Source organism: Monodelphis domestica, chromosome 1 (assembly GCF_027887165.1).
Source record: "Monodelphis domestica isolate mMonDom1 chromosome 1, mMonDom1.pri, whole genome shotgun sequence".
NCBI lineage: Eukaryota > Metazoa > Chordata > Mammalia > Didelphimorphia > Didelphidae > Monodelphis > Monodelphis domestica.
In genome coordinates this window covers 397,605,449-397,622,379 of record NC_077227.1, presented here as the reverse complement: position 1 = coordinate 397,622,379, position 16,931 = coordinate 397,605,449, and the positions used below count along the sequence as shown (strand labels likewise).

Below are 16,931 nucleotides of genomic sequence, written 5' to 3'. Positions count from 1 at the left end.
AACCTCCTGTGAGAGTAATTCTTCATTTTTGGAAGTAGAGACTGGAGGAATTCTTTATTCTTTGATCTGCTGTTAGACTGACACATGGTGAGTGAAAAAGCTGACTCTTAACTGCTGGATTTTTCTGAAGGAAAAAAAAAAACCCTATCCTCTGGAGAGACCTACTCTTGAGAGATACTTCCTGGGTCCTCAGCTTTGCCAAGGCCTGCTGAAACTAATTCTCCCTGCCCCAGGGGCAGGGAGTAAATTACTTAGTGCTCAGGTTAGATATCTTACCTTATCCTCTCTCCGATTTCTTGCTTTACTCTTTCTACATTTTGTAAATAAATTGTAAAAAATTTCTCTTTGGAATTAAATTCCTGGTGACCACACTCTTAAAAATATAAAATCCAATCCTTTTAAAAAATAAACTCCTTTCCCCCCTTGCAATTAGAAGCAAGGATCTCCTATCTCCAGGGCTGGCTCTCTAGCCACTGAGTCACCTAACTGCTCCCTTGCAGCCTTATTTCATGACTTTTCTATGTCCAGCCAAAGTGAACTAATAAGCCTCATTCAAGCCCATCCTTAAGCCTCTGCATTCCCCATTGCTTAAAATCTTCTTCACTGTCAATTCCTTCATACTGCTAACCTCCTTCCTACTAGTCTTTCAAAGAGTAGTTCAAACATCACCAGTGCCATGAAGTCTTCCCTTCTCTCTTTTTCTGATCATCCCACTTGATCCTCATCTGATACCCCTAGTTCCTGCTTTACATTCTAATCATTTGTCAGGAGCTAATATTAATTCTTAACTCCTCCATTAGGCTGGAGGACCCTGGAGCTTATTCATCTTCCTATTGCCTAAATCTAAAAAGAATCCATCATCAAAAAAAGAATTTAGCAGGTAGAAAGGACTAAATAAATGTTTACTAGATGACTAATCAATCAGAATTTAGAGATGGAAGGGCCACTTCAGGCATCATCTAATCCCAACTCATTTTATCATGCAGAAACTAAAAATGAAGCGACGTAAAATAACCAGCGAGCACTGGCCAAGCGCCTTCTGTCTCAGGCACCATACTAAGCACTCTGGATGCAAAGACACTAACAAAATGGTCCCTACTCTCCAGGGGGCAATTCCATTCTAATGGCCCAGCTTTGGTCCTTCCTATGACAGTGGGCCTCCCTAACTTACCTGGCTCTCAGTTGACAGGATGCTCTGACCCTCTCTATCTTCCAGTTCCACCAGTAAGTACACAGATTTTGGGTCCTTTGTCTCACTCAGGAAGCCCCCAGTGTCCACTTTCCGTTTGATGGTGGAGTTCCAGTGGTTCTTCACTGCATTGTCAGTCCTAACAAGGAGAAAGGTAACATTTTAGTCTGGTCATGACCACCCTTATTATAACACAAAGTTGCTTGGGGTATATAATGCTGGGTATGAATGTGGGGTGCCCATCAATCTTAAAGAGATTCCTCTATTTCTTGACAGATTCACAGAAGAATCCTATCAAAGGATGATTAGCATCCATATTATACTGTATAATTTGCTCCTCAGAAACTCTTTCCCAGCTTCCTATGTTACTTCTCATGTTACATGCTAACATAGGGAGGATATAAGTTTTGTGTAGCCCCATTTCTCACTTTTTTCTCCCCTGATCATGACTGGGAAAGTGGGTTTTACTCAGGCTTTTACTTTTGTCCTTTTATTTCTTCTACTTCAAGTGATTATTAATAAATCTTATAAAATATAATGCTTGGAGTTACTGGATATAATTTCAATCTTATAATACATGTCTCAAAAATTGAGAAAGAAAGTATGTTACTTCTAGTCTCCTTTTACATGAAAAATATAGTCCTAATACCTAAACTAGGAAAATATAAAACACAGGAAAATTAGAGACTTTGAGATGATTAATGAATATTGATTCAAAAAAATTTAAATTAAATTCCATGAAAAACTACAATGATTCATCTAAGAAATCATTCATTATGACTAAGTTGGATTTACACCGGGGATGCTATGATGGTTCAATATTAGGAAAACAATCAACACAATAAATATTAAAAACAAAAATATCCCAAATCACATGATTATCCCCAAAGATACAGAAAATACTTTCCAGAAAATTCCATATCTTACCACAAGATTTCACAACTCTTCCCCTCTTAATTCCAGTACCCTCCCAGTGTTAATTATTTCCCATTTATCTTCTATAGAGCTTTTTGGTTGCCATTTTGTTTGTAAGGTAATTCATTAAATTGTTAGCTTCTTGAGGGCAGAGACTGTCTTCTGCCTGCTTTTGTATCCCCATAACTTAAGACAATGGCAGGCAAATGTAGCAAGGGGTTAATAAATGTTAAATACTACCATATTCATTTGTTAAAAAAAGAACTCAAAAAAGCATAATAGAGGAACCTTTTAAAAAATATAGTCTCTATCTAAAATAAATATGTAAACATATAAATGTAAGTATCTAAAAACAAAAATAAGCATTGTATGTAGTAGCCACACATTTTCTAGTAAATACAAATCAAGGATGACAACTCTCCCCTCTTAATACTTGATATAGCAAAAACACTGAGAAAAAAATATAAAGGCATGAAGATAAAAATTATCTCTATTTCCTGATGACATGATGGTTTACTTAGAAAATACTAGTGTCTTAGCAAAGACACTAATTGGGACAATAGTTTCAGCTACAAAATAAAACTTCAAAAATTAACAGCATTTCTATATAACAATAACAAAATTCAAGAGGCAATAAAAAGCCAAGTTCCATTCCAAACTACTACAGAATCAGAGGATCAGTCTACCAGTCCATATAAAATACTTATACATCTTCAATTATGAAGTGCTTCTTAAAGAAACAAAAACAAACAAACAAACAACTTAAATAGCTGGAGAAATAGAAGTGAGGTGGTGCAGTGGATAGAGTGCTGGGCCTGGAGTCTGAGTTCTTGGGCAAGTTACTTAATCTTATTTGTCCCAGTTTCTTCATCTGTAAAATGAGATGAAAAAGGAAATGGCAAACCATTCCAGAATCTTTGCCAAGAAAATCCCAAATGGAAGCCACAGAGTCAGACATGACTGAAATGACTAAACAAGTTGGAAAAAATTCAGTGCTTATAGTTATGTTATACTAATATAATGAAAATGATGATTCCAAAGCTATTATACCAATCAAATAATTGCAGAATCTGATAACATAATTATCAAACCTTGATAAATAGTTCATTTGAAAAATAAAATATGAAGGGAAATAATATAAGAAAGCAGTAAAGCACCTCCAAATCTCAAACTATATTATTAAGAAAGCAATAGTCTTCAAAACCATCTAGTACTGGTTTAAAAATAGGGAAATAGATCAATGGAATAGATTAGCCAAGGAAGAATCAGAAACAACAAATCTCTATAACTTAAGTTTTAGATATAATAGAAAACATCATTTACTTAAAAGAACTACCTATGTGATGAAAACTAGAAATCAGTCTGGCAGAAATTACGCTCAGATCAACAACTTGGTCCATTTCCCACAACACATTTTAAAAGGATTAATATTAAAGATCACAGTACAAAAAAAGTTGTAAGAAAAGCAAATCATATATCTCTCACAGCCACTGGTAGATGTATTCTTAACCAAATAAGGAAGAGACGATTACGTGTGGTAAAAATAGATAACTTTTGATCACATGAAACAGAAAAGCTTCAGCACAAATGGAATCAATACACCTATTATTAAGGGGAAGGATATTAAAGATAAAGATAAGAATTAAGGATCCTGGGGACCAAAATAAGAAGGGAAGAGGTCAAAATGGAGGGGGATGGGAGGGAGAAATCTATAAATTTCTCTAGTAAGAGTTTGGTATCCAAGATAAACAACTAATAGATGATAAGACCAAATTCCACAAATAGATAAGTAGTCAATAGTTATGAATAAAGAGTTCTCAAAAGCATTGCAAACTATTAACAACCACATGAAATGACTAACAAAAATTATACAGTATAATGAATAGTAAAATGAATAAAACCAGGACATTATACACAGCCACATAATTAATACTCAAAGAATAAACTGAGGATGTTACCTCCAGAAAGCGAAAAGAAAGATAAAACATGGAAGACAATTTATTTGAAAATGTTGACCTCCCTATTTAATATGGTGAAAGTAGAGAGGCATTAGGATCCTTGTGGAAGGGATCTATTAGGTAGATATGAAGAAAAGTATACAATATAAATGTGATTTCATTTGTGCAATATTTTCTTTTTCTTTATATATGGAAATGCTGTATAATATGGGAAATTATATATTCAAACGCTTTGTAAACATTTGAAATAATAATGAATAAAAAAGAAATCACTAATAATTAGAGAAATGCAAATCAAAATGACTCAGGTTTTATCTTACACCCTGCAAATTGGCAAAGACGGGAATAATTAATGTTGGAGGTGTAGTATGGGAAGACAAGCACACAAGTGCATTGTTGGTGAAGCTGTAATCAGTACAACCATTTTGGAAATCAATCTGGAATTGTGATTAAATTGCTAATACCCTTTGACCCAGAGATTCCACTACCAGGCTTATAGTCCAAGGAGGTCGTTAATAAGAAAGTCAGCATATACACTAAAATATTTATGGCATCACTTTTGATGCTAGCAAAGAATTAGAAACAAAAGTGGATGGGAATGGCTAAATTTTGGACATAATAGAATTATTTCTGTGTTGTAAAAAAAATGACATTTACTTATTTTTTTTAAAAACCTTATCTTCCATCTTATAATCAATACTGTGTATTGGTTCCAAGCAGAAGAGTGGCAAGGGCTAGGCAATGGGGGTTAAGTGACTTGCCCAGGGTCACCCAGCTAGTAAGTGCCTGAGGCCAGATTTGAAACTAGGACCTGTAACCCTGGCTCTCAATCCACTAAGCCACCCAGCTGCCCCCAAAATGACAAATTTATAACCACCTACTTCTCCTGAATTCTTTCTCATGAATATTAGCAATAACTAGACTATATTTTAACAGTTTAGAGTCTTCTACATCAAAGGAATAATGAAAGATTGAAAATATTTTCAAAATCTTTCTCGCCATAAGAAAATTAGAGGAATTTTCTTGTTTCTTCTTTTTCCCAATGAGGTTTTTTATAACATGCTGAATAGAAAACTGTACTCAAAATCAGATATACCTGGGTTGAAATTCTTCCTCAATTATTTCCCAGCTCTGTGTAACTCTGAAGAAATCACTTAATCTCTCTAAGCCACAGTTTCCTCATTTGTTAAATGTTAATAAAAGTACTAATAATATTAATAACATCTAGTTCTCCCAAGGCCATTTTGATGAAGACCAAACAAGATAATTTATGTAAAGTTAATTACAAACCTTTAAGTGCTATCACTAATCCAATTCAAAAGGCAGAGAAACCATCCTAAATCTATCAAGAAACATTAAGCAAGCATGTGTAAAGATAAGGGATAGGAAAAAATGACAAGGTTGTCTCTAAGAGGGAGGAAAGAGAATTTAGCCACAAACCCTGGGAAAAGATTCTAGAAGAGGAAGCTCTGCAGAAGGGGGTTTACTGGGAAAAAACTGCCACTACTGATTTGCCTTCTCTCTGAGCTGGAAGGGAGAACAGTTGCTCCATCAACACCTGGGAACTAAGTCTTGGGGAAAAACTAGTTAAATTCTTGGGTCTGGAGAAATACCTGGGAAGAGATCTGTGTTTCCCTGAAGTTCTGTGACAATCTGGCTAAGGTAACCCAAAGAGTTTTACATCTGGGACTTTGGGTTTTACCTAGGAAGTCAACCCCTGGCTTGGGGAAGAACTCAGTCTACCTGCGAGTCCTATCTCCTTAGTCTTTTAGAGAAAATCTGGGATATTTAGTTTAGTAAGGTAGTCAGATGGTTTTTGGGTCTAGATAGATCAGGGAACTCTTAAGGAGGTCTTGAGAAGACCAGAAGGGTGTCCCCCTGAAGGGAGCATAGAAAAGTGGGTGAAGATTGAGCTTTTTAGAGACAGGGACCCTATGGAGTTTATCATTTTTTCATAACCTTCATAAGCTAAATAAATTTGTTTTTTCTGTAGTCTCAAGGGGTTTTATGCTTCACTGGCCCTAAAAGGTTCCTCAGTGGATTTTCTTGATGAAGAAATCAATCAATCCATCTAGGTCCTTCCCAATCAATATATCTCCTTTGGGAGGTATATTTCTTTTCTATGTGCCAAACTCTGTGCTAAGCACTGGGTATACATAACAAGGCAAGAGACAGTCCCTGCCCTCAAAGAGCTTGCAATCTAAAAGGGGAGAAAATATGCAAACACATATATACAAAGTTATACACACACACACACACACACACACACACACACACACACACACACACACACACAAAGTTAATACTACCAAAGTAAAGACACCAACATGAGACAGTAAGTGCAATGATTCAACAGTTGGAATGCAGACAGATTAAATTTTCTAGGAAGGTAGCACCATCTCCCCTGTATTCTGCAATGGCCAGACCCTCCCTGGGACACTGTACCTCATTCTAGACATCAGATTTTAGGAAGGATATTGACAAATTGGAGGAAATCCAGAGGAAGGCCACCCGGATAGTAAAGAAACCTGAAATACCCCATCCCTGACCCTTCCTCCATGTTGAAATATACAGATTTGAAACCACAAAATCTTAATTCCACAAGAAGCCCACAGAGGAACAGACTGAAAGTGAGCCTAGTGAAAAGATGGATAGCAGACCCCAGTTTTTTGGGTCCCACTCCAGAGGAAAAACCAAGAGCTGAGTATCTCTATAGCTAACTCAGAGAATGAAGGAGCCATCTTATGGGAGCTTAAAATATCCTACTGCCAGGTTGTAAACTCTTTTCCCTCCAAGAGTGGGAAGAAAAGAATATTATCAAGGTAGCTAGGTAGCAGAGTGGATAGAGAACCAGGCCCGCAGTCAAGAGGTGCTGGGTTCACATCTGACCTCAGACACTTCCTAAGATATTTGACCCCACTGGGCAAGTCACTTAACCCCATTTGCCTAGTTTTTCCTTCTGCCTTAAAAGTTGCTACTCAGATAGAAAAAGCAAGGGTTTAAGCGGGGGTGGGGGGAGTTAGGACAAGAGAGATGGAGAGAGACAGAGACAAACAGAGAAGGAGAGACAGAGAGGGAAGGAGGGAGGGGGAAGGAGAGACAGAGATGTGGGATGGAAAGGAGAGGGAGAGACAGAGAGAGGGAGGGGGGAAGGAGAGAGGAAGAGAAAGAGAGGGAGGGGTAGGAGGGAAAGAGACAGAGAGAGGGAGGGGAGAGAAAGAGTCAGAAACAGAGAGCATTATCTTTGGCAGGCAGATTAAAATGGGGACAATGATATTTCCTGCTATGGAGAGGACCCATCAGCTAGACCCTAGACGCATGCTTGTTTAGTGTCTAAATTGAATACGTGCAGAATCGTCGGTTCCATGGCCACAGCCCGGGTGCCTCATAGTCACATAAAGTTTAATTTTCCCATTGCCCTTTATGTACTGGGGGATTTTGTATTTAAAAGGCCAGTTAGCTATTAAGAAAATGCCTTATAAACCTCAAAGCGCTATAGAAACAAGAGCCACTATTTGCTTTAGTCGCAAAGATTCAACCAACAAGCATTATTGAATTGCCTGTTATATGCCAGAAGAGTGGTGTCGAGCCTAAGGAGCTCAAGTCCTGACTGGGCCACACACTAGCTGGGTGACCCAAGGCAAGTCATTAACCTCTAAGGGCCTCGGCAGAGCAGAGGGCGATCTGCGCTGCAGAAAGGAGGGTCTGGCTGGAAGTTCCCTCTGCAGGTTAGATGATGGAGCTTGTGGAGAAGTTCATTGAGGACGGGGTCGGCTGTGTGCACAGAAACGCTTTTTTCTGAGACGAGACCTTTAAGTTAATTGGAATGGGGAACTCCCAGGGAGTACATTTTATTTAATGTGAGCTGTGGGGTGTTATGACCAAGTGAGCTATTATTATTTTTCTCACTATATGAAACAGGTATTCTCACTTGAATAGTAATGATGATAGCTAACATTTCCTTACTGGCACAAAATACTTTACATACTCTATCTCATTTGACCCTCACATCTGCCCCGTGCTTCATGAACATCAAAATATTGAGAGCAGCATTTTTTTGTGATAACAAAGAGCATGCCCATCAACCGAGGAAAGGCTAAACAAATGTGGTCCATGAATGGATTGTAGTTTTTGTTACCCTTCCATCTTAGGATCACTCGAAGGCAGAAGAGTGGTAAGGGCTAGAATGGGAGTTAAGTGACTTGCCCAGGATTACACAGCTGGGCTGGAAAGTGTCTGAAGCCAAATTTGAACTCAGGACCTTCCACCTCTGGGCCTAACTCTCAATCCACTGAGCCACCTAGCTACCCCACCAAATATATTCATTTATTTATTTAAACCCTTACCTTGCATCTTAGAACCAATATTACATATTGGACTTAAGAGTAGCAAAGCTAAGCAAAAAGGAGTAAGTGGCCACTTAGTTGTCCCTGCTGTATTGGGCTTTAAGAAATGAGTATGATAAATACAGAGGAAATATGAGAAGACTGGTGTGAATTAATGCAAACTGAGGCAAGCAAAACCAGGAAAACAATATACACAGTGACAATACAATATAAACAGAAAGAATGATAGCCACCAAAAAATAAATAAATAAAAAATTCATGCTACAAAATTCAAAAGAAAAAGTATGGCCCATAAAAAGGAGGTATGAGACACTTCTATCACTCCTGACAATCTTTTGTGGGCAAGAGGAGTAATCCTCCCACAGATGTAAAATATGGTTCATGGTCTGTCAGATTTTTTCAATGTATTAATTGGTTTTGCTGGATGTTTTCCCCTTATTCCTTTTTTTAAATAGTCTGTCATAAGGGAAGATGAAGAGGTAGGATACCAGGAAAGTCATAAAAACAGATGATCATAAAGTTTTTATTTTTCTAGGGGGCAGCTACGTGGCTCAGCGGATTGAGAGCCAGGCCTAGATAGAGACAGGAGGCCCTGAGTTCAATTCTGGCCTCAGACACTTCCTATCTATATGACCCTGGGCAAGTCACTGAACCCACACTCTTCTGCCTTATTCTAATATGGAAGGTAAGGGATTAAAAAAAGTTTTATTTTTCTAAAAATCACCTTGTGAAATATATATATATAATTTCCATCCCTATTTTAGAGAGAAAGAAATTAAAAGCCAAAGATTAAGAAATTTGTCCACAATTACTTAGTAAGTTATTTACTTAAACTCTTATCTTTTATCATAGAATCAGTATTATATATTGAACTTAAAAGCAGTAAAGGCTAAGCAATGGGGGGGGGGGGGGAGGGGGGAGGGTAGTGGCCAACTTAGCTAGAAAGTCAACAATTCTTTCCACTAGCTCATAATTAATGCTGTGGTTGACTCTTTTCCCTCTTTCCAAAGTTCTTTGGAAGTCTACTTCTGCCTCCTGGCCATTTTCTGTGCTATGCACCAGCAAAGAGTATTTCCCCCCTAAAAAACCTTTACAAGGGGCAGTTAGGTGGCATAGCAAATAAAGCACTAGACCTGGAATCAAGAGGACCTGGGTTTAAATCTGGCCTCAAACTCTTCCTCAGTGTGTGATCCTGGGCAACTCACTTAACTCCATTTGCCTAGCCCTTGCCCTTCTGTCTTAAAAGTTGTTATGAAAACAGAAAGCAAGTTATTTTTTTTTTTAAGTTTTCAAACTATAGCTTGACCCTTAAAATGTGGTTTCCCTGTTCCCTAATGGTCAGAGGCACCAGAAATAGGCATCACATATGATCTGCAGAAAATAGCATGGCCATATGACAAAAGAGCAAAAGGCATGAGAGATACTTAAATCAGTTGATTTTTGCAGGCACTTGCCTATGTGGAGAAACCTCCCCTTCCCCAGTCCCTTAGCCTTCACCCTTAGAGAAGACCACAAAATCAGAGAAGGCTTGGAAGGGACCTTCAAAAATTAAGTTAGCCCCAGCTCTCAATTTTAGAGAGGAGGAAACAAAGGCCCAGAAAAGGGAAGCACTTCCTGCAGATTATACGGAGACTGGCCAAGCCAAGACTATCAGAAGGGGCTCTGGATTCTAAGTTTTTGCATGCCACAACCTTCTGACAGCGGCCATCTCCAAGCCAGGCTCCTCCGACAACACGCACCCCTCTCCTACCTTCTCCCGACTGCTAGGGAACGAATGAAGACTGGCGTGCGGTTTTGGAGAGGCTAAGCGCACCACCGCCATGCCGTACCTTCCTGGGAGGAGTTTGGCAATCTCAGCCCAGCGGTTGCCCAGGACCTTATGAGCCTCGCAGATGATTCGGTCCTCCTCCTCTGTCCAGCACGACTTCTTCACCTCCGGGTTCAGGTGATTGTGCCAGCGCTCTCTGCACTGCTTCCCCAGGCGCCCTTTCAGATGCTTGGCAATCAACGTCCATTGTTTGGTGCCATATTTCTTAACCAGTTCAATGACCTTTTGGGAATGGGAGAAATAACCAGAAAACAACGAATAAGCATTTTATTACGTGCCCACTGCTGGAGACAATGAAAAATAAAAATGAAAACTAGTCTTTGCCTTAAGGAAGATGACATACATTATGACTGAAGATACAACAGGCAAAGAGTAAATATGGAGGACTCAAAATCATGCTTTGATTTCAGTACAAGAAGCCCTCATTTCATCAGTGTGGGTGCTCCTTCCATCAGTGCAGATTGTAGACCTTTCAAATTTGTCCGAGTAGATGAGTTTTTAGCTTTTTGGAGCTCATGGGCCTGTTCGGCAATGTAGGGAAGACTAGGGTCATTTTCTTAGAAGGATGTTTTTAAATGCATAAAATAGAATACATAGGACTACAAAGCTATTCTCCAAAAACAAGTTCACAGGGCAGCTAGGTAGTTTAGTGGATAGAGAGCCAGGCCTGGAGATGGGAGGTTCTGGGTTCAAATGTGGCCTCAGAGACTTCCCAGCTGTGTGACCCTGGGCAAGTCACTTCACCCCCATTGCCTAGTCCCTACTGCTCTTCTGCCTTGGAACCAGTATACAGAATTGATTCTTAGGAAAAAGAAAAAGCGAAATCAGCCTCACTTTCCCTCTTCCTCATATCTCTACCTCCTGGCCTCCCTGAAATCTTAAGTTTCGATCCTACCTCCTGCCTTCCTCAGTCCTCCCCACTGCCTCGTTCTGCTCATGCCTTCCTTCTGATGACTTTCCACCTACACTGTGCATGAAGCAGCCAGGTGGCACAGTGGACAGAGCACCAGGTCTGAGTCAGGAAACCTCATCTTCCTCAGCTCAAATCCTGCCTCACACACTTCCTAGCTGTGTGACTCTGGGCAAATCGCATAACCCTATTTGCCACAATTTCCTCATCTGTAAAATGAGCTGAAGAAGGAAACGGTAAACCATTCCGGTATCTGTGACCAGAAAATCCCAAATGGGGTCACAGAGATGCAGGCAGATTCAGTCTGAAATGGCTAAACAATACCATTCGGAATGTATCTCATATGTACAAAATTGTTTGCTTGTGATCTTTCCTATCAAAACATGAGTTCCTAGAGGGGCAAATGGGTAGCTCAGTGGATTGAAAGCCAGACCTATAGATGGGAGGTCCTGGGTTCAAATCTGGTCTTGGACATTTCCCAGCTGTGTGACTCTGATAAGTCACTTAATCCCCATTGCCTAGCCCTTACCACTCTTCTGCCTTGGAACCAATACACAGTATTAATTCCAAGATGGAAGGTGAGGGTTTAAAAAGAAAAAAAAAAACATGAGTTCCTGGAGGGCAAACACTGTTTTTGCCTCTTGTATTCCCAGAGCTGAAGTTAGAATAAATGTCTGCTGACAGACTGAATAAGTCTCAATTTTCCCTGGCTTTGCCCACCCAAAGCACTTTACTAAGGTTTGTTGAATATGATTAACTCACTTTTCTCAACTGATTAGAGGATTAAAAAATTACTTTTCCTCAAGACAACCCAGAAGGTAACCCAAGTATCCATACTCACTTTTTAGAAAAGCCTAGAAGGAGCTTTAGAGAAGGGAAAGATGACTGGCCCAAGGTGATCACATTAAGTGTCAGTGCCAGGAGTTAAGCCTTTATCTCCTGTCTCTAAGCCCTGGGCCCTTCTCCCTATATGAAAGACAACCTCCTGGAGACCAGGCTACACAGAGAACCTTACCTTCTGGTCTTCTTCTTTTGTCCATGGTCCCTTGACAAGGTCTGGATTCAAAACCCTCAGCCACCGGTACTGGCACTGCTGATCACTCCGATTCTAGGAAAGTGAATTCAGAGCCACCAGTGAGAAGACAAGTGTCAGGTGGAAACTCATCTGATCCACCCTCTCTAGGACACCCCAACAAAGTGGTCAGACGCCTCTTCAGAGAGATAAGCTGCTCCCCATCCCTTTTTCAGCATCCCATTAGATCTCCAGACAATTACTGCTCAGAAAAAAATTCACTTCCACGGAGCCTCAATCTGCCTTTCTGCACCTTCCACACTGCCAAAGAACATGTAAGTAGCAGAACAAGCACCAAAGGAGGCTGCTCAGTCACTGAAGATACAAATGAGGACCTTGATATTCACAGCAGCAAGGTCACCAGGTCAATCTCACTGGGGAATGCGTAGATTCCATTCTTTCCTCTACCCCAACAACAACCATCTTGAAATGTCTTTCAGAAAATTGTGTAACCATGGGTAAATATCCTAAATTAATTAATTAGATAAAAAGGGGGGGTCTTTCAAAGGACCTCCAGATGATCAGGTAAGAGGAAGATAAATGGGTGCGAACCCCTCCCCCCACACTGGAAAAGAGTGTAAAGTTCCAGCCTCCATCATACTTGGCTCCTCCCCCTTCCTCTTCTCCCCTCCCCATGGGCAGCCAGTTGTCAAGTGGCATCTCTTGAACCCCCACTGACCTGCACCACTGTGGCATCTCCCTGATTAGACTCCCTGCTCCCAAGCTCTTCCCTGGCCCATCCATCCTCCACCAAAAAAAGACACATTCCCAAAGCACATCTCACTAGGTCCCTGCCCTGTTCAAGAACTGCCTCTGGGTCCCTTTAAGTGCCACAAAACCAAGTGTGACCCCTCTTCCACAGGATACACCTTCAGGTAACTCAAGACAGGCTGTTCTCCTAGATTGTCTTTTTCTTCAAGGGAAACATCCCCAATGCTTCCAGATTTTTGCTAGCCTGGTAACATATATCTGAACATAATTAATGCTTATGTAATGTTTATTATGTACCAGGCACAACATTAAGGACTCTACAATTATTCTCTCATTTAAGCCTGATAACAATCCTGGGTGATAGCTATTATTATCATTATCCCCATTTCACAGATAAGGAAATTGAGGCAGAGGATGAGTAATTTGCCCAGGGTCTCACAGCTAGTAAGAGTCAGAGGCAGGATTTAACTCAGGTCTTGCTGACTCTAGATCAGATTTTCTATCCATCATACCATCTCGTCCGAATTTGCAAAATAACAGCAATATTAATGATGATAAAAATAATAGCTAGCCCTTATATACAGTGATCCTTCACCTATCACAGGAGTTCCTCCCAGAGACTCCAGCAATCCCAGGATACAAAACACAGCACTATGGTTGGTTGCCTTTCAGCCAATAGTTTGCCATATACAATCTCCTGTTGGCAAACTTGTAAAAGCAGTAGTAGCTCCACTGCATTTCCATTGTTTATGGTATGGTATTCATCCACAAAATCCCAAAATATAGCAAAAACTCTATGAAACAGAATTAGATCTATTTCTTTAAAAAAAAGAGAGAGATACAGGGGAGCCACAATAAGTTAACCGTGATATAGTAGCAAGACTACTGTAACACATACACTGTGCCAAACATTGTGCTATGTATTTTATAGTTATTTTCATTTTATCTTCACATGATATAATGGATGGAGCATTAGATTTACTCAAAAGACCTGGCTTCAAATCCTGCTTTCCACCTCCCTAAATAAGTTTCCCATTCTATAAAATGAGGGGACTGACTTCATGATCCTCAGGGTTCCTTCCATCTGACAATCTAGGATTTTCTTTCTCTGAGGGGGGAAAAAAACCACAACTGTATATATAGAGCACTATATACCCTATGGCTCTTTGGAAATCGACCACCCAATTCCTTCCTCAGAAACAGAACTCCCAAGAGCTCCCAGAAGACTCCATGCTTACAGGAAAGTGGCTTGCAAGAAACTTCCAGTCCTGTTGCCCATACTGCCTCACGAGTGCCTTCAGCTGCTCATCCTGCAAATGACCAAATAAAAGCATCAGCTCACACATGTTTAAAAGATGGTTCATTTCCAAAAGAAACACTTCCCCAAAGATGGATTTCAACTCCCTTTTCCCTACAAGTTCTGTTTCAATCACATTCCCTTGCTAGATGTTCCCTACTCCCATTCCATCTTCCTCAGGCTTCATATCCCTTGAGGAAGTGGTCCTCCAACATACCTGAAATGCACTCCCTCTCATCTGGACCACCTCCTAAATGAGCATCCTTCTCAAATCCCTTACTCAGGATTATTAGCATTTTATCACTCTTGAAATGACTGGTTTTATTTGATAATAATTTATATTAATGTTCAGGTAACATCCACCTCCCTTCCCAGAACTGAATGTAAGCAGCTTGAAAGCAGGAGATATTTGCTTTTTCTCTATATCTCCCTACACCCAAGAAAGCACCACCTTACAAGTAGCAAAAGCTTAATAAAGGCTTGTATGCAGGTTGACAAAGTACAACTTGAATGTTCTGCTCAGGATGGGCAAAGTCCATATAAGCCCTTGATCCAACAGTCCACAGTGATGAAATCCAATGTCATCTGACCCACCAGACTTCCTAGATCTAGCCAGGGGCCAATCAATACTCTATGAGGGTGAGAATCATCAATCCTCCATGTGCCATGCTAGAAAACTGGATGAAACCTTTCTCACAGGTTATTTGTGGAAAGGTCATCACTAAAGGAGAATCTTAACATGAAGCAAATAAATCAGACATATGGTTCAACAACAATAACACTCAAGTTATTTTTCTCAGTATTTTTTCTTTTAGGGATTTCTACACTTTTAGGGATTTCTTTTAGGGATTATCTACACTAACTTAGTGTATGAAAAGGTGTTGTCGTCTAGATCCATGTTGGCAAACCTATGATTCACGTGCAGGAGGGGCCTTCTCCCCTCCCCCTCTCCACCACAGGTGAGGACATTTTCCCCAACACCCGACCCTCTGCCCAGCAGCCCAATGGGAACACTTCCTCCCTTCATTTGGAGTAAGGTGCAGGGCTCACATGCGTGGCATGAGGGTTGCAGTTTGGTTCGCAGGTCAGCCTTATTTCCATCTTACTCTATCATCCTCTAACACATACCTCTTGATGAGTCCACTTGACTTTGCATTTATTTTCCCTCTGTTCCTGCACATCTGAATCTGTATCCTGACAGTGCAATTCATCTTGATCTTCGATGCTAAAAATGCCAAATGGACCATTTAAAAGGTTAAGATTTCATTTAACACAAAACACAGCTTCCCCCACATTATAATATCTAACATAGAATCAGTCATAAGGAATTTATTTACTATCCCATAACATTTTCCAAATGGATTCTGAAGAATGATTTCAAGTTTTAAGATTCTTGGGAAGATGTGCCCAATTGATGGAAATTCCTCCTCTTTTCCCTGGATCAGGGGTTCTTAAGTTGGGGTCTGTGACTTTAAAACATTTTTGATAACTATTTCAATCTGAGTTTCCTTTACCCTATGTATTTCATTTTCTGCATCAAAAACACACTTCTGAGAAGGTTTCCCAGACTGGCCAAAAAGATCTATGACAGAAAGATTAAAACCCCCTTGAGCCATATCTTTCAGAATAATTTCCTAGAACCAAACTCTAAATGTCCAAAAAAGGTCAAACCCAGCTCAAGAACAGATTGTGTTCCAAATGTTCTCTTTCAGAAACAATGTTTTAAAAGGTGGCTATGCACCCAGAAAAGCCAATTCCACCTATAATGTAGCTGAAATAGAAATTAACAACTTATATAACATTGTTTCTATCAGAAAAAAAAATGCATCTAGTTCCATTCAGATTTTGGAATAATAGCAACACTACCCTTTTCCACTACCACTCAGCAGGACCTCTAGCTACAAGAGAAAATAATCAAAGCACCTGACAGAATAAATGCTCCCATGCTCCTTACCATGACCCCAGGCAAAAGAAGCCTTAACAGAGAGGGGCCATTTGTAGGTAAGCAACAATTTACTCCAAATGGGGATGTCTGTAAACAGAAAATGGCCTTATGTACTTCTCTGCCTGCTCCCAGGCAAAATAAAAAATAGAAAAAAATTTTAAAACAGCAGGATGGCCACATAGACATTTAATAAATTTGTGTTCTGATATCATAAATAATACCAGCTTTATATTTCAGGGGCAAGAAAACCAGAGGAGCACAATGTTGTCTTATTCTCAAATTCTTGCCTCCTCCACCTAGAAGAGGCAGGTGATCTTCTTTGGGGTATATATGTATATACCCTCCATATTTACCAAAAAGATGAAAGTCAGGTCATCAAAACTTCCCACAAAGAACCTCCAAACTATATTGTGCAGTCTGGTATAATCCAGAAGTATGTCAGAAATATAAAATCCCTCTTCACTACTTCCATTGGGAAGTGGGTGGATTTAAGGTTCTTCATGAGTCTCAATTTATAGAAACTCATTTCCTCCACACTTGACCCTCACATTAACCAAATAAATATTTATGGAAGATGTCTATGCTCACAATTTTAGGCTGAATATTCAATACTCTCTGACCTTAGATAAGCTCCTCTCCAAACCTCAAACTTTTCATTTGCAAAAATCCTAGATCAATGTGCATGAATTTTTAAAAACTATTTTGATAACTATATTTCAATATAATTGGTTCCTTTTGTAATCTTATTTATTTCATGCAT

The 16,931-nt window shown here is 39.7% G+C and overlaps 1 protein-coding gene across 3 annotated transcripts in view; it reads right to left on the bottom strand.

The window, feature by feature from the left end:
• The window catches only part of MYBL2 (MYB proto-oncogene like 2), a 48,675-nt gene that overhangs the window by 29,859 nt on the left and 1,885 nt on the right, over positions 1–16,931 (bottom strand). For all 3 annotated transcript variants that reach the window (XM_007474312.3, XM_007474313.3, XM_016428360.2), the window contains 5 exons: positions 15,355–15,451; positions 14,168–14,239; positions 12,162–12,254; positions 10,238–10,458; positions 1,172–1,328 (listed from right to left, as the gene is read on the bottom strand). In XM_007474312.3, the coding sequence (XP_007474374.1) occupies positions 1,172–1,328; positions 10,238–10,458; positions 12,162–12,254; positions 14,168–14,239; positions 15,355–15,451 (640 nt within the window). The remainder of the gene's footprint in view (positions 1–1,171; positions 1,329–10,237; positions 10,459–12,161; positions 12,255–14,167; positions 14,240–15,354; positions 15,452–16,931) is intronic.